Genomic DNA, 26,752 nt, shown 5'->3' on the forward strand with positions numbered 1-26,752 from the left:
ACCTAATCAAAGAACGAGGGGGGAAGAATGTTGCCTGTTTTGCGTAGGTTACTGATTGTTAGAAATGGTCAGAGAAGTTTAAAAATGGGTTTTATTGTAATAGCGTTCTATCTCACTTAACAATAATTTACTTTTTTGGAATCAGTCATGCCAGAAGGGTTACCCAATCAAAGGACGGAGGGAAGAATGGTGCTTGTTTTACGTCGGTTAATGATTGTGAGAAGAAGTTTAAAAATGGGTTGGTACGGTTTTGAGAAAGTTACGAAGTTTTATTGTAATAGCGTTCTATCTCACTTAACGATAATTTACGTTTTTGGAATCAGTGATGCCACAAGGGTTACCCAATCAAAGGACGGAGGGAAGAATGGTGCTTGTTTTACGTCGTTGATTGTTAGAAATGGTCAGAGAAGTTTAAAAATTGGTTGGTACGGTTTTGAGAAAGTTACGAAGTTTTATTATAAAAGCATTCCATCTCACTTAACGATACTTTACGTTTTTGGAATCAGTGATGCCACCAGGGTTACCCAATCAAATGACGGGGTTGGAAGAACGGTGCTTGTTTTACGCGGTTAATGATTGTTATAATTGGTCAGAGAAGGTTAAAAATGGTTTGGTACCGTTTTGAGAATGAGAACAAAAATTCATTTCTTTGAATCAATGATGCATTTGATTGTTTTCATCGATTATTGATGGTTAGGATCCATCAAATAGGTTTAGGGGTTGTTTGGTTCTATTTGAAAACTTTAGGAAGTTTTATCTTAAAAATACCATTTCATCTTACTTAACAGAAATTTAACTTCCTCAGAATCAGTGTTGCCCCCAGTGTTACCCAAAAATAAGACGGAAAATAATATTTACTGTTAGAGATCGTTATTAATGATTAGAGATGATTAGAGGTAGTTTGGTATAATTAGAGGAGTTTACTAAATTTTATCTAACATAAAGATTCATTTCGCTGAATAAAAATTAATTTCTGGAAGCGGTTGCCCCCAGTCTTGTCCGAACGTAGGACGGGAGAAAACAGTGTTGACTTAAAATTATTAAAACAAAGTTGCCTGGTTTACGTCGTTTAGTGATTGCTAGGAGTGGTCAGATATGCTTAGAGACGGTGTGGTACAGTTTTTCAATGGTCAGAGAAGTTTAGAATTGGTTTGGTACGGTTTTGGAAAGTTACGAAATACTCAATTTGTTATTAACATAATTAATAAAATATATTAATTATCATTGTTATTAAACTTCCAAGAAGTGTTGCCCAAACATTGGACGGAGGGAAAAATAGTGTTGACTGTTTTAGATAGATTATTGGTGGTAAAGATTCATCAGATAGGTTTAGATATGGTTTAGTACTGTTTAACAGATTTACGACGTTTCATCTACGAAATTTTGAAAATAATTAAAACACCAAACATGACCGAACCAGGACAACTTGTAAACTTAGCTGTTTTCTACAGGTTTCTGTGTATACCAGCCCATTAAAATTAATTACTCATAATTTATGCAAAAATAATCTTTATTTTACAATGAAAAAATAAATTATGCGCAGGAAAGACAGTATCTCATTTAAAAGCCCCCGGAATATAGCAAATACTTTATCTCATTTAAAAAAAGTTTACTTTCTGAAATCAGTGTTGCACCCAGTGTTGCTCTAACATAGGATAGAGGAAAAAACAATGTTACATTGGTTAGTGATGGTCGGATCTGGTTAAGAGTGGTTTTGAGAAAGTTACTAAATTTTAACTACGAAATATTTCCCACGAAATGATTAAATTATTATTGTTGTTAAATTATACTTCCTGGAATTAGTGTTTTCTCCAGTGATGCCCAAACATTGACTGTTTCTCCCCACTTATTCGAAAATATTTTAGGAGGGAAGGTTTAGAACTGTGGTCAAAATTAGCTAAAAATCTGTATAAAATGGTCGATAAAATTAATAAAAGGACAGAAAACTCGTTTTTCGGAGTTTCCATATTCCAATTTTGTCGGGGTTTTTTCTTATAAATTACGTATTCATGAAAAACTGCCACACTTGAGATTTTGAGGTTATGCTAGGTCATATCGTTAAACGTTACCCTGATTCAAAACCAGCCCGTGTAGAATCGTAGTATATTCATAAAAAAGGCGGGAAAATATGACATATCAGGCTAGCACATAACAATAAAATCCGACATTACTTCACAATTTACAATTTTAACTTTTTTTAAATAAAAAGTAAAAGTCCAACTCCGCCAGGTTCAAGATGGAACTTTTTCCAACTATTGCTTTCCAACGTTGGCCGTGCATAAATAAGGCGGAGGCCGTGATGCAAGTATCGATTCGACAACCAGACCACTTGACATAGATTGCTTCGTCCCTTATCTGACTAGGGGTGTGCTTTTAGTCTTTTGACCGAAGAAAGTTCCCCTCAGCTTATAAACCTCATGACTTTCTTTATATCCATACCGTTCGTGTCGTTCTAGTATGCCCTATTCGAATAAAATGATAACTATCACAATTACATTCACAGCGCAATATTATGTTATTATGTAACAGCTCAAGTGGTAGAACAGCGGTGTATCTAGCCGAAGATCGTGGGTTCGAATCCCGTTTGTGACACTGTCTTTTTTATCTCAACTAAAAACCTTAATTAATTGAAAGATATTAATTGGTCAAGCGGACCATGAAACTAGTGAATTTAATAATAAACACTGTCTTCCCCCCATCCTGTGTTTGGGCAACACTGAGGACAACACTGAGGGTAACACTGAGGGCAACACTGAGGACAACACTGAGGGTAACACTGAGGGCAACACTGATTCCGAGGACGTTTAACTTTTAAGTGAGATGAAATGTTTTGAAGATAAAACTTTTAGTAACCGCCGCACAAAGTACCAAACCATTTCTAAAATTTTCTGACCATTCCCAACCAACAGTAATCGATGTAGAACAGTCAACACTATTTTCCCTCTATACAATGCTTCTACTGAGCAACACTAATTCCAGAACTTTTTTTTTTTTTTTTTACATTGAGATGAAGAATTTCGTAATTAAAACTTCTTAACCTTCGCAAACCATCTCTAAACTTCTCTGATCATCCCTAACCATCACTAGCCGATGTAAAGCAGTCAACAGTTTTCCCACCCGTTTCATGTTTGGGTAACACTGGATGCAACACTGATTCAGGGAAATTAATATTTTCTCCTCTCTAACCATGCCTACCAATTTTTTACTGAAGATGACTTTATCTTACGATAAGGATACGCCGTCAGCATCTGACAGACCAACCCTGCGAGAATATGTGGACCAAAACGGTCAAAATACATGTACTCCACAGATCCCCCATAAAAATCTTACAATGTTATATTCTTGTGTTTTCCTCTTTACGTTTTGTTAGTCTATTATTGTCGTTAAAATAGAATATAATAAAAATAAATAAATATGATTAGCTTTTAGACTAGTGATTTTGTAAAAGGCTTGTCCACAGTTCTAAAATGCCAAACCGCTGACCCGAGTAGATCCGTAGCATTTCCACCCATGAGATAAAAATAATTTCACCCTTTTAGCCATCGCGGATGACAATTTACGCTTCCAAAGTTTTTTTGTTTTAATTAAAACACTTTCTCTCCCAACGGTTATATACCTATTGTTCACGGTCCGGGGATGCTTGTCACAAAGAGAACAGCTAGAAAGGGAGAAGGGGGTTGAACATTTTAGGGAAACTTTCACCGGCTATTTTTTATTGACTATGTTTTATTTTATAATTTATTGTCAAGGGTTCAAATTCTCGAAACTAAAATGAACAATGTCATGAGCATTAAGTCGGAATCTGTCGTCATGATCAGCACGGATTTGTTCAACTAGGACGGAACAAGGGGATAAACCGTTGACGGTTGTATGGTAATAAGGGCGTCTTCTCTGCCGGACAAACTCGTAATTGCTATTATCAAATAATCATCCCCTATGAAGGGTAGACAGGGTGACAAATCACGATTTTAAACCCTAAGAGCGGCCAAGCCGGAGCTTTAAACGGATCAGCGGCCCGTGATGGATTGACCCCGGGGCCGACAAACATTCCCCGTCGGTGGATAATTTACCAGGGGGATGTTTCCTAGAACCTGGTTTCTGTTTGAATTGTTGTTTTTATGTTAAAGGACATTTGTGGAGGGGATTTAACAATGGGTCACTGTATTTTTCATTCGTTCGACGACTCGTGTTGACCATTTTACATAACTTCATACGCGAGGAATGAAAAAATAACTAAAACCGAATAGCGGATTTGCACACTGTAACTTGCTCTTCGCAGACTTCTTGACAGAGTCTTGCACTCCGCAAGAAATTGGAAACCATCCCCTGAGCCAAGAGGATAGAATTTTTTGTAAAGCCAAACAACACTAATATGCGTGTATTGTAACAAAGACATGCGAAAGGAATCCAACAGCGGTGCGCTATCTAAACCAGAATCCCAGAAACAGTGTTACCCCCAGTGTTACCGAAACATGGGGCGGAGGGAAAAATTATTTTACATTTCCCCTTTCCAGTATTTTATTATCATAGGCGAACGGGTAAAGTAATGATAAAAAAGGTCAAATAAGAAAAAAATATTGAGAGCAAACAAATGAGACAAATAAAGAAAATGTAGGAAAAACTAATAGAAAGAAATGTAGTTATGAAGACACTCTGACAGAGTGAAAAACAAAAAAGAGTGAGGAAGTCAGTTAGAAGAAAATATAATAAAGATGGACAAATGGTAATAATTATACATAAAGAGAGAGAGAGAGAGAGAGAGAGAGAGAGAGAGAGAGAGAGAGAGAGAGAGAGGGAGAGGGAGGGAGAGAGAATCATGTAAACTCACGAGCCCGAGGGAAAAAAAGAGTAAACAAGTGACTTAAAAGAAAAAGAAGGACAGAAGGAAAGATAGAGATGATTACGTACAAAGAGAGAGAAAAAGTTAATAAATAGAAGGAAATTGTGTCTAATACAAAAAGAAAAGGTCGAAAAAAGAATGAGAGAAATAAAGAGAAAGACATCTACAGAGAGATAAAACAAAAAATGTGGTAGAATGACTTAGAAGAAAAGGAGCACACTCTAAACTAGTGTCCTGGAATCAGTATTTCTCCCAGTGTTACCCAAACATGCGACGGAGGGAAAAACAGTGTTGGCTATTCTCCCCTCTCAAGTATTTCGTACTGATTCACGAACGCGTAAACTAATGGATGAAAAGAAGAAATTATTGTTAAAAAAGTGAAATTATCATCGAGAAAAATAGCGAACAAGAGAAGTCAAGTTATTGCGTTGCTTTTTTCCTCCTTAAATGATGGCCGTTTAACATCCATGTTGAGTAAACTTTTAAATTTAGGACAATTAATTTAGGTTTTTAGTTGAGATGAAAAATTGTCATGTATTAATTGGTCAAGCGGACCACGAAAGTAGTGAATTAACGATTTTAAATTTAGTAGGCCACCCATCCAACCATACAGAGAAAAAGTAAACTTTTCGTTAAAAATCTTTACCCCGATCCCTGTACCCAACGGAGAACCACGTAGAAAAGGAAAACCGTAGAACTGTCTCGCCGGTGGATTATTGCATTTGTTTACTCTGCCGGAGGGCTAATAGTGAAGGGGGTAGGCAAAGGGGGTTGGAATCAGTCAAGCCGAGCCTAACCGAGGCCTAGGGTCAAGTCTGGGTCGCAGACGCCCCCGCCCCAATTCTGAATAACTTTTCAACTATCTGCCTTATGTATTTATTATTTAAAAAACCCTAGATTCAGTAATTTCAGTTTTAAAAAGAAAAACGGTAAAAATAAATATGGAATGTATAATTTTATAATAAAATTTTTTAAAAAACCTCCTCTATTGGGTAAATTTTGGAAAGGGAAACTTTTTCTTTTTGTCTCATTTATTTATCTCTGTCTTTCTCAAACCCTTTTTATTTATGTATTTCGTTCTTTCTTTCTATATTTTCTTTTTTTCCTCTATGACATTTTTTACCTATTACTTCACATATTTTCGCCTATCAGGTTTAAATACAGGAGGGGGGCTAACTAATATTGCTTTTTTCTCCGTCCCATGCTTGGGTAAGACTGGAAGCAACACTGATTCCGTGATTCTGGTTTAGAATGCTATCCTCTGTTTTTTTTCTAAGTCATATTCTTATGCTTTCTTGTTTTCTATTTCTCTCGTTCATTTTTTTTATATTTTCTTTTTTCTATGAAACAGAATTTCACTCTTTTTATTTATACTTTCTGTTCCCTTTCTGAATATCTATGCACATCTTTAATTTTGTTCCTTTTTTTCTTCTAAATTTCTAATTGCTCACGAATTTTATTTTTTCTCTTTTCAGTTTCTTCGTAACTATATTTTTCCCTTTTTCTCAATATCCATTAATCTTTCCTTCCTGTTCCTTTCTCTCTCCACATTTCTTTCTTTCTCTTTACTCATTGCTTGATTTAACGAAGTTTTCGGGGCTTACTCGACATACAGAAAACTTATACAGGGTGTATCAACATCAATATTCCGCCCATTTAATTCGAAAACGATCAACTTTAGCAAAAAAAAGGTCTCATACTACGCCGAGTTAATTTTGTCTAGGAACCGCGTGGTGGTAACAGATTTAAGATATCTTTCTCATCTAACTGGGATGAGAACTAACGTTGTTATTTTAAAAAAGAATCCCATATTTTCATTGCAGAATTCGATTCTAGAGCTTGTTTTATGCCTCTTTTACTAAATGAGAAATTTTGATGGGACCGACGATTTCTGAGTTTATGCCCGACAGAAGACGGCATAAATCATAAATGGTCACAACACCCCATCACGCGTCTTCCATCGGGCATAACTCAGAAATGGTCGATCCTGTCAACATTTTCCTTTTAGTAAAAGCAGCATGAAATAACCTCTAGAATTGAACTGTACAATAAAAATAAGGGATTCTCATTTAAAATAACCAAGTTAGTTCCCCATCTACATCAGAAAGTTAGGTTAAATCTGTTAGCACCACGCCTAACCAAAATTAATATGGGGTTTGGATAAGACAATTTTTGCTGAGGCTAAACGTTTTCGAATTAAATCAGTGAACTATAGAAGTTGATGCACCCTGTACTTTAATTATAATAGAATGTTAAATGTGTCTTCCGGACAGATATATTTTAAGAAACACCAAGTTACTGGATTCGTTAATATCTACGACCCGATTTTTTTGGGACGTAACGGTGCAACGGCAGGGACAAATTACAGTGGAGATGGTTTTCTTGAAATGTCATACGCACCGTTATCTCGGACTAAATCTAGAGCTTAGAAATATAACTACAATTATGCCCGTTCTTTCATTTTAGGTATTTTAAAACCGAAAATCCCTATTTATACAACCCCCTCGACGTTTGGACGGTGGGACTGGCGAGGGGGTTGGTGGCGGTGGTAGAAAAATCCGTATTAAACGGCATTCTCCGAAATGAGACTAAAATTAGTCGTACATCGTCTATTAGTCATCCTCGTGAAAAATGCCTCCATTTTTTTCCCCCCGGCCACGTTTCTTCCACTTTCTCCGGCTCGCCGCCGTTCCGGGCTATTATTTCGGAAGGTCCCAGACACCCGGAGCGTTACGGGAGGATTGCCTGAGAAATACGTGCGGGGGTCAAAGAACTCTTTAAAGGCCTCTTGAACCATGTACGAGCGAGCAGACGGCGTTGATCCCCGCCCTGATTAGGGACGTTGCACTTGAACTCCAACGACCCAAACATATTTTCAACTTCCGTGAAATGGAAAACGCCCCACGTCCACCAGTGACCAAAGTTAATATCAGTCTCAAAAATAAAAAAATCTCTTCTATCCTATAGCGGTTTTCAAAAAATAAAAAATCTATTGGGTAACGTAGCTCCGAAAAGAACATCCATTGGATGAAACAAGTTCCCAAAACCAAAACAAACCTTCAATAAAAAGGATTTACCGATCTCACATGCATGGTATGGTATGGTATGGTGGAAAGGATACTGGGAAGCGGGGTTTGTATTCCCCAGGCACTGCAGCCTTCTGGCTTATTGTACCTTCCTAGTTCCTTAGTTCAGAGACTCAATCCTTCTTCTTTGAAGTATCAGGTCATTGACTGTTATTACTGCAATTTGGTTCCCTGCGTCTTTTTAATACGTTAGGTTAAACATCCATTGAGCTGTTGCTTCGCATTCGAAGATGATATGAGTGGCTGTTTTCTCCTCCTCATTACATAATCTGCAGATGGGATCATCGCTGTATGTACCCATATTATATAGATGTTTTCTCAGATACCAGTGACCGGTTAGTCCACTCCTATGAGTTTTGCCCTCTCCAATTGCAGCAGTGTTTTTGCCAATCTTGGTGAGGGTTGTTTCATCATAAGTTTACTGTGTCTAGCACTGCTAGAATTTATCCACTTCTCTCTTTGTTTTGTTTGGATCCATTCTGCGATGGAGGATTTTTGTTATCCCAAGGATAGGTTCGGGGCCATGTATGGTCTTGCAGATCCTCATCTGGCCAGTTTGTCTGCTTCTTCGTTACCCAGAATTCCCCTGTGCTCTGGCACGCAAGATATCATCGGGTTGTTGTGTTTTCCCAGGTTTTGGAGATTTTGGATACATTCACTGACTAGTTTTGATGTAATTCTTTTACATGCCAATGCTTTAATAGCTGCTTGGCTGTCTGATCTTATGAGGATTTTTTTGTCAGTGTAACCTCTTTTAAGATTTTCCACAGAACAAGCGTTGATGGCATGTATTTCTGCTTGAAAGACCGAAGTGTACTTCCCTAATGAGTTTGATTGCTCATGTTTTGGGCTTGTACAGAAAACGCCTGATCCGGTTCCTTCGTTTGTTTTGGAGCCATTCGTATACCATATCATTGTATCTGATGCTCCCCTGTGTTCTTCCTCTCCTTTATAGTCTGTTGAGACTTTATAGGAAGTTGTGAAGATTGTTTCCGGGATCATGTAGGCAGTCCCCATTTCTAATAATGGGTGTCTGATTTTATTGATTATGGTTGTGTGCCTGAATTGTTTGGTTCCTTTCCAATTTAATTGTTTTTGGAGCCTAAATGAGCTTTTCCTAGCCTCTCCTTGTGTGAATATTTCTAGTGGAGGTAGGTTTAGCAAGGTTTCTAATGCGTTTGTAGGGGTTGTTCTCATCGCCCCTGTGATACATAGGTTTGCTAGTCTTTGTAAGCTGCCTAATGTTTGGGTAGCTACTTTTTGTTGAGCATTGTTCCACCAGATTAGTGATCCGTAGGTCATTCTGGGTCTTATTACTGCCGTGTATAGCCAATAGGCCATTTTCGGTTCCCCAGGATTTGCCTAAGGTCCTTCTTGTGGTCATTAGCGATATTTTACTTTTTGCTACTGTATGTTGCAGGTGAGGATTCCAGGTTATTTTCTTGTCAAAGATTATTCCTAGATATTTGACCTCATTTTTTAAAAGCAGCATTTCGTTATAGAAGCGTAATCCTTGTATGTCTATATTTCTTTTTTTGGTGAAAGCAATTAAGGTGGTTTTTGAGGGGTTTACTTTAAGTCCCCGTTTTAAACACCATTGTTCCACCAGGTTTAGTGCTCGTTGGGTGAGCTCTTTTAATGTTGAGTCGAATTTTCCCCTGACTAGTATGACAATGTCATCTGCATAGCCTTGGTTGTAAATTTCACTTTCATTTAGTTCGCATATGAGGTCGTCCACTACCACATTCCACAGCAGAGGCGAGAGTATTTCACATGCATACTAGCAGGGCACTATCTACCGACCATACCACCAAGGAAAGGTTGCTTAAAAACAGGTAGAACTGACTGAATTCTCACAGAAATTGGCTAGACACGCTCAGGCCAGTTTCCTATCTAAATTAGGCAAATTGAGCGTCTGGCAAACATTAAATAGGCTCATTTTGCTTTATTTTTATTTTTCGATTTTGGTCGCCAATGCGTGCTCGGTTGGACGAGCACTCATGTTTGGTAGTTTGGAAAAGTTAAAAGTGATTAGGGATAGTGAGGAATTATTAAAGGTCAGGAATGATTTGGTTCTGTTAGAGATAATCAAGAATGATAAGACATGGGATGGTTAGTGATGGCAAGGAGTGGTTTCTTCGGTCCGCCTATTCCCGCTGTTTTGCCCTGTCTCGAGGCACTTCGGCTTTTCGCCATATTCGCTGGATGATTTGGTTAGGCAGGTACTTGCTGGTTTGGACAAGTACTCAAGTCTGGTAGCTAGGGACGTTTAGAGGTGATTAGGGATGGTTGGGAATTAGTAGAGAAGATCAGGAATGATGTGGCTCCGTTAGAGATTTTAATGATTGGGAGTTTTGTGGCTCTGAAAAGGGGCCGGTGTTGTTTCGTAGCGTCGAGACGATGGTTCTAGGCCGAGACCGTGTGAGTGGTCCGGGGCGGTGAGTCGGTTGACTCCACAGAGGCCGAAGGTACTGGAGTGCAGCAATCAACGAGAGCAGTAGTTGACTGTGTTTAAAAGGCGAGAATCAGGCTAATGCTGCGTGTACCCTTGCTGTCGTCGACGGTGTTCCATTAGTGATTTGTAAGAGCTCGTCGGGTTGACGAGTTTGCTGTCGTTGACCATTAGCGATGGGTGAGACCTCATCGAGCTGACAAGTCTGGTTTCAGTGGGGCAGTGCGCCTGCTTATATTTGGAAGGGCTATACTCTGATTGGCTGCAGAGTGGAGGGCGAGAACATTCCGTAAGTGGTAGTAGCATCTAGCGGTAGCGTGGAAACTACAAATGGCCATTACAGAGATAATCAAAAATGATTAGACTAGTGATGGTCTCTTCGGTCCGCCTATCCCCACAGTTTTGCCTTGTCTCGATGCCCTTCGGCTTCTTGCCATATTCGCTGGTTGTTTTCGTTAACCAAGGGCAAAAACGGTTAGAGACGTTTATAGATGATTAGGGGTGGTTTAGTACTGTTTAAGATGGTCGTAATGGATATGGGTGGTTAGGATTGATAAAAGATTGTCAGGAATGGTTTGCACTGTGATAGATGATCAGGAAAGTTTAGATTTGGTCAGGAGTGGTTAATTGTGGTTTGGGCAAACAAGAGAATCACAGGAACGGTTAGAATTGGTGAGGGATAGTTAAGTACTGTTAGAAATGGGAAGTTGTTGGTAAATGGTTTGGTATAGTTAAAGATGGTCAGAAACGATTAGATGTGCTTGGGAAAGATTAGAGGCGGTGACAGATTGTTCAAAATAGTCAGGAGTGGTTAAGAATGATTAGAGATGGTTTGGAACGATTTGGTACTGTTAGTGAAGGTCCGGAATGATTAGAGATGGCTAGGGATGGTTACTGAATGTAATAAATGAGATTTTATATATTACAATTAAAACGTTCAAAATAGTCATTTAGAAATTTTAAAATATAGTATTAACAAAACTGGTTTTAATTAACTGTGAATTCAGTGTTAATTGTTACTGTCGATTGTACGTTTCTTGAGAAAAAAAAATCAATCAAATTATTAGGCGATAGTCAATGGCCGCTCCCGATCAATTTTGGTCCGCCTATTCTTGCTGGTTTTGGACAGTACTCAAGTCTGGTTGTTAGGAAATGTTAGAGATGATATGGAATGGTTAAGAATTATTAGAGAAGGTCAGGAATGATTTGGTTTTGTTAGATAATCAAGAATTCACGTGGGATTGTTAGTGATGGCAAGGAATGGATTGGTTTTGTTAGAGATCAGCAGAAAAGGTTTAATAATGTGAGAGATAGTCAGGAATGGTTAGTGAATTAGTACTATTAGAGTTTGTCAGGAATGCTGAGAGGTGGTCAGAGATGGCCATTCATAGTTTAATATTGTTAGAGATAGCCACGAATATTAGCGATAATCAGAGATGGCCAGGAATGATTTGGAACTCTTAGAAATCTCCAGGACTTGTTAAAGATGGTTGTGGATGGTTAACAACGATTAGTGATAGTTGAGAATGGTTTGATACCGTTAGAGATGTTTACGAAAGGTTAGGAATATTTATTATAGAAACCTCTCCGACCCGACAGTATGAGACGGCCTGCCCTAGAAACAGCCGATTAAAAATAGTGAAGATGCACAATAGAAATGGTTGTATGTGGTGATTAGTGACCGTTAATCGATAATTACTCAGAAATCGTGAGATGCGGTCTGGTGTGATGTAGGTTTCAGAAAAACATTTTCTTTATCGTGCCAACGTNGATGATCTCAATAAAGATCGAAACGTTGGCACGATAAAGAAAATGTTTTTCTGAAACCTACATCACACCAGACCGCATCTCACGATTTCTGAGTAATTAAGAAATGGTTATAGTTGGTAGGAAAGTCTAGTGACTTTACGTTAGCCGACTTTTCCTTATCATCCCTGACCATCTCTGTCCGCCTTTAACTATTCCTGACAACATCTGACCATTTCTAAACTATCTCTAGCAATTCCTAATCACTTATCAACATTCATGACCATCTTTAACATTACCAGACCGCCCCAAGAATTCTTAAGGAAGAAAGAACGTATCAGCGAGGATAGGCCGACCGAAACGATCGGTAACGACAAAGCTTATATTGCTACGGTTGCCGAGTCATAAGGACTATCTCATATGCTTGGGGTTTTTGGTTTTCGGTAATAAACCATGTAGTTCCAATTGAAAATATTTTTTTAATTAAAAAATATCTAATTAGGCAATGGCCGTTGAACATCCTTTATGACAAGAATTACTTAATTTATTTGCACTTTACTATATGGAGGTGCTTTGTTCCAACCAAGCCGGATCGGGTTTTTCTCGACGCGTGCTTCGATCTCTCGGAAAACCCACGAACCCAATCGAGCTTTATAAACTTTTGCCAATATTTATTTTCCATTTTTGATATTAAGTTTTGGAAATTTCGATTGCATGTTTGTTTTTTGAGTAATAATGTGCGAGTTTTGTTTGTGTAATGTTGATTTTTGTAGGTTAGGTTTTGAAAAAATGTTATATTTTAGTTTTGATTTTTTTTGTAACTTAATTCGATTTGGTGCTTAAATTGAATATGATGTTTATTGGTGTTGTAAATAGCGGAGGGCGTGTGTGCCCTTCCGAGGTTCGAGGTTTATTGAACCAACCCTCACGGAGGCACGTGTTGTTATGTTGGTAGCCTTCTTCCCCCACCATGCCATTCTTCCCCTACCGTCTTTACCCCCCACCCACGGCCAGCCACTTCCCCTCTCGCTGGCTCGGGACGTGGTGGGGGCACCCTAGCCGTAAGGGGAGTTCAGTAACAAACGAGCGGTCTTCAGTGGTCCGTCTGGTTCCGTGAAGTTCGAACCGTGGAATAAGAAGAATATTGGCAGGCAGGAGTCACCGTCTTTCGCGCGGGTGCCGGCAACCCGAGGGAGCGTTTTTTTTAAGTGATTACCCGATTTTTTTTTTCACTCCTTACCGCTCTTCCTCGATTTTCTTCCCCCCTTATCGAGAGTGCCGACTGTGATATTGTGCCTTTTTTTCCTGATAAGAGAGCTTTTTTTTCTTCTTTCGCCTTTAAGTCTACCCGGCCGCCTTTTTTTCGAGACGGACGCGCGGCTACAAGAAGTGACTGAAGGTAAGCAAGCGGCAGCCCCGGCCCGCGAAAAAACGTCGGGTTTAAAAAAAGCCATCGGCCTGACGCTCCCGAATGTGTGTATTTTAGTCTTAGCGACACACTTAGATATAACTTTTTTATACCCACTATTCCAATTCACCACGCGCTCGGACGACACATAAAAACAATTATTTCTCTTACTAACTATAAACACAATTTAAAAAAAAACCGCAGAAATTTCTAAATAATGTACAATTTTTGGGGGTAGGCGATTCACCATCAAAATATTCGCGTTGTTTGGGTGGTACGCATTGACCGAGAGGAACCTCCCTTTCGAGTAACCTTACGCTGTCAAAGATAAACAGAGCTTTGCTTTCGAGCTACCGACCTAAACCTATCAACAACAAAAAAAAAGAACAAAAATTATCTTTAAAAACTTGCAAAAAAAAAGATACAAAAATTCCAATAAAAAACATGAAACTCGTGACAATTTTTCCACCCGGTTGAAAAACAAAATTGTAATGTGTAATTCTCGTCCGTCGAACCTCGGCCTCCGCTAATCTCATGCTCTGAATTGGAAAATAATAAGCTCTCTCATTCCTCTTCCCCTCGCCTCTATAGCAAGGCTATAACAACGAAGTAACAACATAAATAACAATCGGTGAGGCAAAAAAATAAAATTGTTACTATTATAGACCCTTGTCCAATTTCTGCCAGAGCGATTCCTATAATGGTTACAGAGGATCGGATTGTTTTTCACAGGCTTGGGCAAAACTGCTCAATTCCAATTTAACAAAAGAAAAAATGCCTAAAAACAAAATATCCAACTTGTCCATATTTAATTTTAAACATGTAAATAATTTACGTTGTTTTTAAACAGTTTATAAAACTTGGATTTTCTTTGTTAAAACGACAAATTGGTATTATAATTGATAAGCTTGGCTAATTTATAACCTGGCCGAAGATAACCTCACGTCAGTTTTTTTTAACCCTTGGTAAAATCGTTATTAGAATATCAAATTTGATTTAAAACTAACATCAAATTTGTTTGTTTTTTCCTACAAAAACTGTCGTGAACAGGTTTAAATAAAAAATTTCGAATATATTATAAAATTTGATGTAGGATAAGTTTGTTTAAATTATAACCTTGTCCAATGAAACCTCAAAGTAAAGTTTTTGTCATTTTTAAATGTAAAATCGTTTTTTATTCTAGGAACAGCAAATTTTAAACGAAATCTAACGGTATAATTGTTATTTTTCCTCTTCATTTAACTAAGTCTTAAAGTAGGATGTTTTGCATAATTTATAACCTGGCTGGTTGGAACCTCAACGTGTTTGCTAACCATAATTTTGATTTAAAAAAATCCATATGTTTAATGATTTGATTTAGTGGCATTCATCTAGCGATTTATTTCAATTTAGGCCAAAATTGGCTGACAAACAATTTTGAAAATAGATTTTTACCTGTAGTGAAGACTTGGCTGAATTTATAACCTGACCGAAGAAAATTTCACTGCACTGTTTTTGATGAATTGTTCGGAAAACAGTCTTTAGAATATTAAATTTTACCCAAATAACTAACATCAAATTTGCATTAGTTTTTTATATTCTACATTCTATAAAAACTGTTGTGAACAGGTTTAAGTAAAACTTTTTGAATGTTTTATAAACTTTGGCGTCGGATAAGTTTGTTTAAATTAGGACCTTGCCCAAATGAAACCTCAAAACACTGTTTTTCCCAGTTTTTAAAGTCAACCCATGTTTTATCCCTTAAATAGCTGAATTTATTTAAAATGTAACAATAAAATTGGTATGATTCCTCTTTATTTACCTAGGTCTTAATGTATGATGTTTTGTGTAAATTATAACCTGGTCGGATAGAACATTAACGCGATTATTAACTATAATTTTTATTTTTGATTCCAGTATCATCAGTGTCATTCCAGTAAATATAAATAATATAAATATATAAATATAACAAAAATGCCTTAGGAACTGAGTAAAAATCGATTTTACTTCAATAGTGAACTTGTAATCTGAAGTTTTAACCTGGCAGAAGAAAACTTCACTGCAAAAATCGTAGTTAGAATATAAATATACAGGGTGAATTGCTACTCGTGCTACAAACTTCTCCAGTAGATTCTTCACCCTAAAATGAACAAAAAAGTTCATATTGTCCATGGTCCGNGACCATGGACAATATGAACTTTTTTGTTCATTTTAGGGTGAAGAATCTACTGGAGAAGTTTGTAGCACGAGTAGCAATTCACCCTGTATATTAAAATCTAACATCAAATTTATTATTTTTCTTCAATCGACCAAAACTGTTATTAACAAGTTTAGATAAAAGATTTCAAGTATATTATACAATTTAGTAAAGATAAGCTTACTTAAGTTATAACCTGCCCGATAAAACCTCAAGGCACATGTTTTTCTCATTTTTAAAGTCTAATCGTCTTGTGTACCACAAATAGCTGATTTTATTTTAAATTGGTGTTATTCCTCTTTATTTAGCTAGGTCTTAAAGTAGGATGTTTTGGGTAAATTATAACCTGGGTGGATAGAATCGCAGGACCTTGTTCTTTACTTTTTTTAAATCCATAAATCTAAAATCCATATCTCCCATGATTTAAATTAGTAGCATTCCTTTTGCGATATATTTCCAGTTAGGCGAACTGTTTTAAAAATCGATTTACATCGCGGATTCGTTATCAGATAACAAAGAGAAGAGAGAAAAATCTTTATTTTCTTTCTTCTTTTATTATCACATCAATTCAAAGTTTTTGTCGAAATCAATTTGCCTTTTCTGGTAACAAAGGTTGTGTGCCTACCATCAAACGTGGTTAAATTATAACCTGGCCATTTAAAACCTACAACTATTCCTTCCGACTTTCGATTTATTTAAAAACATCGTTTTTCCAGCAGAAATTGTATGTCTATATTTGTTTCCTTATAGAATCGTTGATATATCTTAATGTGTATATCGATTCTGTATTTTCATATACGCCATTAAATATCGGTTGAATACACTTTATTTGACATATAGGTGGTGCACAATAAGGTTAGTTAAACATTCTAGCCTGTGTTCATTGTTTAAAATAGCATTACTTTTCCAATATTTCCAATGTATATTTTTTTAATTTAACATAATTTATGTGTTGATTATTTATTTACATTCAAAACTATATTGGTCCAGTTTGACTGTATAATCGAATTGTTTCTACTGAGTTCAAAATTCGTTAAACGCAGTTTAAAAATCGATTTTTTCTGTGTTGGATCTAAAGTTGGTGCGCTATAAGCTTTGTTAAATATTCTTACCTGGCTGTTTGAAACCTGAAAACAATTTTTCCTGTATTTATTCGGCCAATTCCCAAAAAGATAATACACATAGCCAGGGTGAATAATGATTAATTATTTTTCTTATAATTTGCAGTTTGGCATTTTGTGCAAGATGAGAGGGGGGGCGCCATGTCTGTAGCGAGTTGGGAGCGTTATGGGGGCAACAGGTCGTATATCCTAGCTGGTGGTAACTCTATACAAGGTGATGCATAAAGCCTATGTACAAACGAGACCGGCATCCGGACGCCCCAAACCAGAATCGTGTTCATGAAAAAATGTTTTTTGCCCTAATAACTTAATAAAACGCGTTTGACTTTTATTTTCTCTTCTTTTCACTTTTTTCTTTTCTCTACTTGTTTGTTCTTCTGTCTGTCTGTCTGTCTGTCTCTCTCTCTCTCTCTCTCTCTCTCTCTCTCTCTCTCTCTCTCTCTCTCTCTCTCTCTTTCTCTTCTATCTCTCTCTCTCGCACTTTTTCTTTTTCTCTCTCTTTTTCCATCAGAGATAGTTTAACTATTTTATTTGTACTCCAATCAACCCACCAGGAAGAAACTGAAAAAAAGTCTGCCCCTGACCCCCCAGGCAGAGCCGATTCGTCACAATTTACCAACGTACCGGCTCAGGGAAAACCTTTCGCTTTTTTCCGACGGTTTTTCGTTTCTTTTTAACTCTCTCCTTTCCATCGAATGGAAGCTAATTATTTGCTAGACGAAAAAAAACCGTTTTATCTACCAGTCTCCGTTCGGAGGTTTTATCAAAAAGGATTTGTTAGTAAACAGGGCTTTCATCTTAATCACTTCCTTCATATCAGTGCATAATCAATAGGTAGGACGAAATTCTCAAAAATATGGGGTTTACATTATAAATTCTCAGGGAATTGTACTTTCGGCCGTTTACAAACAAACAATGAGAAAAAAGCTTGAAAAATGTCCGAGCGTTGAATCATAAGATGTTTTCTAGTACGACCTATCCTCGGGCCTATTTATGAAAATAATTTTTTTTTAATTTGTGGTTTTTTGGTACAGTACATATATAAAACTGTCGAGACGAATGACGCACTGGAATTTCAAGGACCCCTTTGTAATCTCGGTCCAAATATACATTTTAGCTATACAGGAGTGTAAATTTTATACGCGAGATTTCGCACGGTTTGTATTAGGTTTTGTTTATCGCCGGTTACAGTCGCTCAACCAGGTCAGGCTGATATTGACGCTGGTCCAATAAACGTCAAACCGAGTACGCGTATAAAACTAATTCCGAACATCCCTTCTCATGAGATTATATGATTCTAAATTGGTACGAATCTTTTTCCCTAAAGGTTTTTTAAATTTATTACCGTTCGGTTTAGTGGACCTGAAATGACCTTTCTGCACGGGCGAAAACACTTTTAAACGCGTCGGTCGATAATGTCTGAATGACCATAGGTTAAAAGAAATCTATAAAAGTCAATATAAATTCTACTTTCTGGAGTTTGGTAGTTTCAGATTATTTTTGTTTGCTGTACTCTCGCGGTTTGATCTGGCAGATGTATTTCGGTTTAGCCGTCTACAGTGCTGGGTCTGTACCATACTTAACCATTCCTGACCACCTTTTTCCACATCTAATCACTGGTACTCATCCCTAATTGCACCCGAACTATCTCTAACCATCAAACCGTCTCTATCCACTTCCAACCGGTCCAGCCCATCTTAATATTAATTTGGACTATAGTCTATAAGACTATTTTTTCGTACATATTCTTTATAAATCGACTAATTCTGTTGTTAAAAATGGTCCAATCTTGTTTTTAATGGTCATTAACGATGTGTCCTCCTGTTCCAAACATTCAGAATCTGTTGACAGATGATATAGAAATTTTGTTACCGTTGTCAGTAATGTTGAGGGAAATAAACGTGCTTCTGCAGGAGGGTTTAAAATTTTGGATTGGTTCAGAGCATAGTTGAGTAAAGTTCGGTTTGGTTTCCTTGGGGCATTCAATCTGAGTTTAATAGTTGAATATAATTGATTAATTAATGGTTGAAACTGTGCAAAATATTCTCCCTTCAGGATCGCTCTCTGTTGACGGTGATGTGTTTCTTGTAGAAAGTGATAAACGGCCATTACTCCTGTCCAGAACTTCTCAGTCGGATAAATCTCCATGTCACTATTCACAGTTGTCGTCAGCAGCATAGTTTTTTCACCCAGTTTCATAGAACTAATTACAGGAAATTTTGTAAAATGGCTTTACTTTCAAACGGCCTTTAATGAAATCTTTGACGTGCACCATTTGGATCCTTTTTTAATGCAAAAATATATACGTAAATGCTTGTACTCATGATTATAACTAGTATTAGTTTTGGCACTCAGAAAACTGTACGTTTTTCTTAATTTTAAATATTATACAATTAATTAAGGTTATTAGTTGAGATAAAAAAGTCAGTGTCACGAGCGGTATTCGAACCCACGACCTTCGGCTAGATACGCCGCTGCTCTACCACTTGAGATATCGTGACTTCGATCCATGCGGACACTAACTTCCCATCTCAACCCCACTTTTTGAAAAATGGCAAAAAGGAGGGAAAATTCAAATTCAACCACGAAATTAGTCAATTTAAATATTGTGTTATGACCGTACTGATTAGAGGGTCATCATGTACTAGAATAAATAAATTTAAACTGTATTGTTAATTGTTACTGTCGATCTTGAGAAAAACCAATTAGCTAAAATAATTAGGAGATAGTTATTGGTCATAAATAATTTAGCAATCTAGGCAATTGAAGCGAGAAATTGATTGGCAGGATCGGTTATCGTTAACAATTATCTCGGACGTACATAATGAGCCAATATTGTTACATTGTGGCGTTTTGCGCCGAGGCTTGCGGATTGATGGACCTGCTATTGGGCCCCTTCCGATCAATTTTAGTCCGCCTATCCTTGCTGGTGGGGTCAATACTCAAGTCTGATGCGTTTCCGCCTCCCTTCATCGGATAGTTTCGTACTGTAAGGCAAAATCAGAGACGATTAGACGTAGTTAGGAAAGGTTAGAGGTGAATAGGGATGGTTAGAAGTGATTTGGTGCTATTAGAGATAGTCAAGAATCATTAGAGGTGGCTAGGGATGGTTAGTGATGGCAAGGAATGGTTTAGTTCTGTTAGAGATGGCCAGTAATATTTAGAGAACGTCAAAAATGATTAGATGTGCTCAAGAATAGTTAGAGGGGGTTAGGAATGGTTAAACAGGATTGTTAGATAATGTCAGGAAGGATTTGGAACTGTGAAAGGTCGCCAAGAATATTAGGAATGTTTAGAGAAAGTCAGGAATGGTATGTTACTTCTAGAAATTGTCAGAGATGAATATATGTGCTCGGCGGAACCGGTAGAATAGTCAGGAATGTTTACAGATTCGGAATGCAGGAATGTTTAGAGGTGGGTACGGATGATTTGTGAAAGCATGTAATGGTTTAGTACTGTTAGATATGGTCAGGAATTTTTAGAGGGAGGCAGGAAAACTTCGGTTTTATTAGATATGGTCAGGAATGTTTAGAGAGGGTGTGACACTGTTAGTGGGGGTCAGGAATTTTTAGAGAGAGGCAGGAAAAGTTTAGTTCTATTAGAAATGGTCAGAAATGTTTAGGGAAGGTTTGATACTATTAGATATGATCAGGAATGTTTAGAGAAGGTCATGTAATGATTTAGTAGTTTTAGAGTTGGTCAGGAATGTTTAGAGAAGGTCAAGTAATGATTTAGTAGTTTTAGAGTTTGCCAGGAATGTTTAGAGAATTTCAGAAAAAGTTTGATTCTATTAAAGATGGTCAAGAATGTTTAGAGAAGGCCAGGAGAAATTTAGAGCACGTCAGAATGTATGGCTTTTATGATTGGGAAAAGCCTTAACGTGTCCGACAATACAAGGATAGCCGGATTTTTTTTAAATAATTAATTTATTTTTTTTAACGAGGGTTCGCAACAGCAGAGGTTATATCAACCCTCGGGGTAGAATGCAGGGCCGCTGGATTCGAACCCGGGACCTTTACCTTATAGTGATGAGCGCCGTGTCAACGCCTAAACCGTTGCGGCCACCGACGCCCCTCCGGATTTCTTATTGAAAATGAAACGGTTTAGTTAGCCAATCATGTGTAGAAATAACTCTTAGGTCGTTCATCTGAGTGGACCCTCTTAATATCCTCGCCTTAAGGTGTAAACACGGTCTATTTATAAAATCCGGTATATTTTAATGGAATTCTTTACGCTCGTTTTAATTGTGCAATAGGCGGTTTAAAAAAAGTATCATTGTTGGATTATGAACCATACCCAGTTGTTTCTTAGAGTCCTTACCGACCAACGGTTGTCGCGATGGATCAGAACTACTTTACATCTCTTTTGTTACAAGTTGTTCACAAATAAAATTATAAGTGTTATGCCAGGATTCTACTAATATCATAAGTGTTATGCTGTAACATTATCTGACTTTTCAATGTGGTGAAAGTAAATTTCAAGTTTAGACTGTGAGGCCTGAGTGAAAACGTACCGCGGGCCTTGGTTCGTTACCAGGCGTTCTAGTGGTAGGGAGAGGGTTAAGGTCGGACTGGGGGGGGGGTTCCGCGATTGTAAGAGAAAAGAAAGGACGATGGCTTCATACATAAAAAACATATAGGCTCCAGTCTCTGCATCCATCCACTCTTGTCCTAATGTTTTCTTTTTCTTTCAGGCGTGGTGTAGGTGTGTAATGGTCGGAGCGAATGCCCTCATCCCTGGGAAGGAGGCGGCAGTCAGTGGAAGTCGGGTGGATGGACGATGCAAGGCCTAGGACTCCAGACTCCACAGCCAAAACCCACCGGCTCTGGAGCCTAGCCCGCCCGCCCGCCGCTCCCACCCATGGCACAACAGTCACGTGAGTACATTTCATTTGATTTTCTTCCTATATCATTTATCTTTTATGGTCGTTTGTTGTAACCTATTTTCTCTTTCGAAATCGTTAAGATAAAAGTGTCCGTTTGTCATGTCTGACGGTCTGAAAACGGCAAGGTCTTATCAGGGCGAGGGTCACGTCCAACAAGACCGACTTCAAGGCACGTTTAAACCGTTATCATTAATGCCAAGATGTACGGAGTCGAATGTAAACGTGCATCCTTCTAGTCGTTAAAAGCCGTGTAGCACCTTGTCGGAAGTGCCTATCCGCTTTTAGAATTAAAAGATTCCGGTGAGTTTTTCTTTTGTTAAGTCCCAAACCCTCGTTCGAAATCTATTCCAGGCGATGGCCTTCTGCAGACGGCCTGACTCAGCGGTCAGCTCCTGGCCCCGGCTGGAATCTCTCTTCGGCTCGATTTTTCTCGGAATTTGCCCCGGACGTGACGGTGAACGCGAGGAGAGCGGGTTTTGTTTAGTCTTGTCCCCTTTTCTAAACAGAGATGTATATTTACACTGCTGAGACGTGCAGGTTCTGGGGGACGACGGCTGCACCGGCCGACGGGGGGCTGCACCGGCAAGGACGTCTTACGTCAGTGTTCGACCTCGCCGTCCTCGCCCAGACGTTTTCTTTTCTTTCCTTTTAGTTTTTACTATTTTTAAACTGTATTTGTGACCTTATGATCTTGAAAAGAGACGAAATCTGTTTTAGATTTTCCATGCGGATACTCAGTCTGCCTCCAAGCCACACCGTATGTCATTTTTTGTTTATTCTTATTTGTTTCATTCCTATATCTATCTATACACCATACAATACTTAATTAATCTTTATTACGTTTAATTAAACTTACTCGAGGGGAACATTTCAATTTAATCATCTTGAAGTTTCAACCTGTCTCAAGAGCAAATCCAAATGCCATATTTCCCAGCCCCTCTTATTTTATTGTACAATTTCTAAAATATTTTCTTCTGCACACATTTATTGAAATTCCCCCAATATCTAAAGCTTATAAATTTAATTTTTGCGTTTTCAGATTTAACCATGGCATGCAACCCTTGTAGTTTATCAAGGGGACACCTCCTCCTCCTCTCCTGGTCGGCGTTTCGTTTACTTACGAGCCCGATATAGTATTTAGCGATCCGAAATATACCCAGACTAAACAAATGAAGTACAGATGCCGTTCCGATGAGACGGCATTCTGTTTTTTGCCCTACTCCATTTAATGTCAATTTTAGATATCCGGATTTAAATCCGGGCTTAAATACGAAATGCCGAGACGAAATAGCAATAGTCTTTCCTCTCCCACGTTTGTTTTGTTGGGTTTGAAACTTATTTTAACTTGCATACCGATCCCATTTTCGGTTTAGTTTCAATACCCGGGAAATTTAACAATAAGAACAAAAAACCAATTTACCTAGGCTCAAAACACGTTTTTTTCCACACAGCTCATGTTGGATCCAAATTGATCATCTCTGGCCCTTAACTAAACTTGATTACTTCCACTTGTTGTCCACGAAAAAAATGATACCATATCCACATTGAATTGGAAACAATAGAGAAACTAAATAGAATTGAGGAAAGTATTAAGGCTAAAAGTGAAGAAAGTGTCAGATGTCCAAAAACCGTAGCCAAAGTGCTACGTTATGACATTGTTCTTGGAATTATAAAAAACACTTGTACACTTGATTAGGGAAGGTGAAGAATGGTTATAGTTGACAAGGGGATTATGAATGGTTAGAGGTGATTAGGGAGGAGTTAGAATGGTTAGGTGGTTATAGAAGGTTAGGGGTGGTTAGAGATGATTTGGAAACGTTAAGGATTGTTAGAGATGATTGGGAGGGTTTAGGATGGTTAGTGGTGGTTATAGATGGTTAAGGATGGTTAGAGGTGATTAGGGAGGATTTTGGATGGTTAATGGTGGTTGTAGAGGGTTAGGGGTGGTTAGAGATGATTTGGAAACGTTAAGGACTGTTAGAGGTGATTGGGAGGGTTTAGGATGGTTAGTGGTGGTTATAAATGATTAAGGATGGTTAGAGATGATTAGGGAGGATTTTGGATGGTTAATGGTGGTTGTAGAGGGTTAGGTATGGTTAGAGATGGTTAGAGATGATTTGGAAACGTTAAGGATTGTTAGAGGTGATTGAGAGGGTTTAGGATGGTTAGTGGTGGTTATAGATGGTTAAGGATGGTTAGAGGTGGTAGGGAGGATTTTGGATGGTTAATGGTGGTTGTAGAGGGTTAGGGGTGGTTAAAGATGATTAGGAAACCTTAAGGATTGTTAGAGGTAATTAGGGAGTTAAGAATGTTTAGAGATGATTGGGAAGATTTAGGAAGGTTAGTGGTAGTTAGAGAGATTTAAGGATGGTTAGAGATGATTAGAAAACGTTAAAGATATAGAGAGGTAATTAGGGAGTTAAGGATGGTTAGAGATGATTAGAAAACGTTAAGGATATAGAGAGGTGATTAAGGGGGTTAAGAATGATTAATGGTGGTTAAAGATCGTTAAGTGGTTAATTTAACCCTCTATAACCGTTTCTAACCATTCTTTAACCTCCCTAATCAACTCTAACCATCCGTCACGTTCCGTAATGGCCTCTAACAACCCTTAAACATCGTTAACCATCTCCAATCACTTCCACGATTATATTACAAGTTTTTTTTTATAATTACAAGAACAATGCCATGGTTTTTTAGGCCTCTAACACTCCATCATTTACTATTAGCCTTAATGTTTTCCTCAATTCTATTTAGTTGGCCAACTATTGTTTCTCAACTCCCAGAACTTGTTTGTCAGTTATTAATCGTTGTCAGTTTCAACGTAGACATGGTATCACTCTTTTGTGAACAACAAAAGGAAGTCATCAAGTTTATTCAGGGGCCAGAGATGATCAATTTGGTTCAAACTTCTTTTGTCAATGTCACCACGGGAAGATGGGGGGAGTCTAGGCGAGCCAAAGATAATGTTTCAGACCTCGATTATCGTCTCGCCAGAATCCCTGTGAACCCGAGCCTTTTCTCTTTGAACCAATTGTCCAAGGAGCCATTTTACCACATATCGTAAATTTAAAAAATGGTGACTCAGTCGAAGAGACGGACCGAGATGGCCAGGAATAGAAGTGGGATCGTTGTTTACATTCCGGAAGATAACCCTTTGGCAGACGGTGCAGACAGACGAAAACATAAAAATTTATTTTCGTCCCCGTCGTTCCATTGTTCCTTTATCCCCCCGGACCCAGGTGAGGGCGACGTTTGGGGGGAACTGCGTAGGGCTCGCGGTCCGCGCGTCCCGGCCGCGTCTCCCTGCTTTAATTCGTTTTAAATTCGTTTAAAAAGGAAGGACGAATTTATGGAGGGGATCCACGAAAAAGGAGACCCGGTGGGGAACGGTATCACTCCCTCTTTACTATCACGATGTTTTATCATTATCCAGTTCGGAACTGTTCGCCAATACGTCTTGTTATTTACTAACACACCATGGACGCGATTTTACACGTAAGAACTCACACACATACATTTCTAGTTATATAATTTCGTGGAAAAAAAAATTTACAGACGAAAGAAATTCTTTGCTTTATTTAGAGGAAAATCCCCCCTCCAAATTTTATAACAAACATTTAAGAGATTAGTCCGCTGTTTATCAACGGCCGGTTGACTCATCGTTGAGTAAAGTCTGGACGTTTATCAGGGCAGGCTATCTCACGATAATGGCTCAGTTGCAAAACAATATTTTTTTTATTATTCCCTCAGATCAAAACAGAAATAAACTTCTATTTTTTAAAATCAAAAAGTTTTTAACACAATACACTTTTTTTCAAACTAGTTTATCAAAAATCACACTGGTGAGTATAATTTTTTATAACTGGCAGAGAATCGTTTTATTAGTTAATAACAGTTCACGTTGTAATAAACTTAACAATGCAAATTACACGAGTATTTTGGTCGCTCAATTTTGGTCTGCTTTCCATAGCTGTTTTGGTACCCCCCTCCGAAGTCGACATCAACAATGTTGAAAATTGTCGCAATGTGTTACATGCATTATATATACTTCATGGCGAGAAGAATTATTTTACACCCTGTTATCGGGCAACGCTGAGAGGCAACACTGAATAAAAACGAACGGACTATGGAAAAAAAATCAAGGAAAACCAAACAACTTCACATCCTGGAATCAGTGTTGCCCCCAGTGTTGCGAAAAACGGGTTGGAGGGAAAAACTTTCTGTTTTCCATATTGTCCAATGGGTCTCTCTCTTTCTTTCTCGCCCTTTTTCGCTCTCTTTTTTGTAAAGTGATTTTTTGTGCTCCAATCCACTCACCTGGGAGAAATGGGTTTAAAACAGGTTAAAATAAAGCTATAAAATTCATGTTTATAGAATAATGATAGAACGCTAATAAAACTACAAATAATTCACTTGGAAATCAAACAAACATTATGGATGTTGAAGAACGGGCAAAACCAGACAACTACACTTCCCGGAAACAGTGTGTCCTCCAGTGTTGCCAGAACACGGGATGGACGGAAAAGCAGTGTACCTATTTGTACATAGTAGCGACTTTTTGATAAGTCTTAATAATGCTTCAAGAAATTTCTAGGAAATCGGAGTAGTAAAATTTATATTGTATATTATATATTTTTTGAGTTTAATTTTTACTTTGTTAGATGGTCTCTCTCTCTCTCTCACTCTCTCTCTCTCTCCCCCTCTCTCTCTCACTCTCACTCCCTCTCTCCCTTTCACCCTCTCTCCCTCTCTCTCTCTCTCTCTATCTCCCTTTCTATCTATCTTTCTCTTCCTCTTTCTTTTCTGTCTCAGTTTTTCTCCTCCAGCGTGCCTATTTTTTTTACCTCTATTACTGTGTCTTCTCATTTTCTTTCATTAAATCTGTCTTTGTCTTTCTCTCCGTACCGTTCTTTTTCTCTCTAAACCCACAATGCGAAATTATGTCATTTATGGGACATTCAATCATAAGTTAAATAACGTTAACCCACTATGAAAATAATCAACGGACTAAACCAAAAAAGCGCACATCCTCGAA

At 38.0% G+C, this 26,752-nt stretch overlaps 1 protein-coding gene across 3 annotated transcripts in view; it reads left to right on the plus strand.

Annotated features, from left to right (window-relative positions):
- Positions 1 to 26,752, plus strand: part of LOC106663185 — a 125,465-nt gene that overhangs the window by 24,623 nt on the left and 74,090 nt on the right. The window contains exons 1-3 of one of the 3 annotated variants that reach the window (XM_014387834.2): positions 13,190 to 13,523; positions 21,523 to 21,705; positions 22,432 to 22,471. In XM_014387834.2, the coding sequence (XP_014243320.1) occupies positions 21,554 to 21,705; positions 22,432 to 22,471 (192 nt within the window). In that variant the 5' untranslated portion in view covers positions 13,190 to 13,523; positions 21,523 to 21,553. Of the gene's footprint in view, positions 1 to 13,189; positions 13,524 to 21,522; positions 21,706 to 22,431; positions 22,472 to 25,121; positions 25,213 to 26,752 lie in introns of those variants that run through there. The other 2 variants (XM_024226727.1, XM_014387836.2) reach the window with 2 other exon arrangements.

This window comes from Cimex lectularius, unplaced genomic scaffold (genome assembly GCF_000648675.2).
Source record: "Cimex lectularius strain Harlan isolate CLEC.00 unplaced genomic scaffold, Clec_2.1 scaffold14, whole genome shotgun sequence".
NCBI classification, from domain to species: domain Eukaryota; kingdom Metazoa; phylum Arthropoda; class Insecta; order Hemiptera; family Cimicidae; genus Cimex; species Cimex lectularius.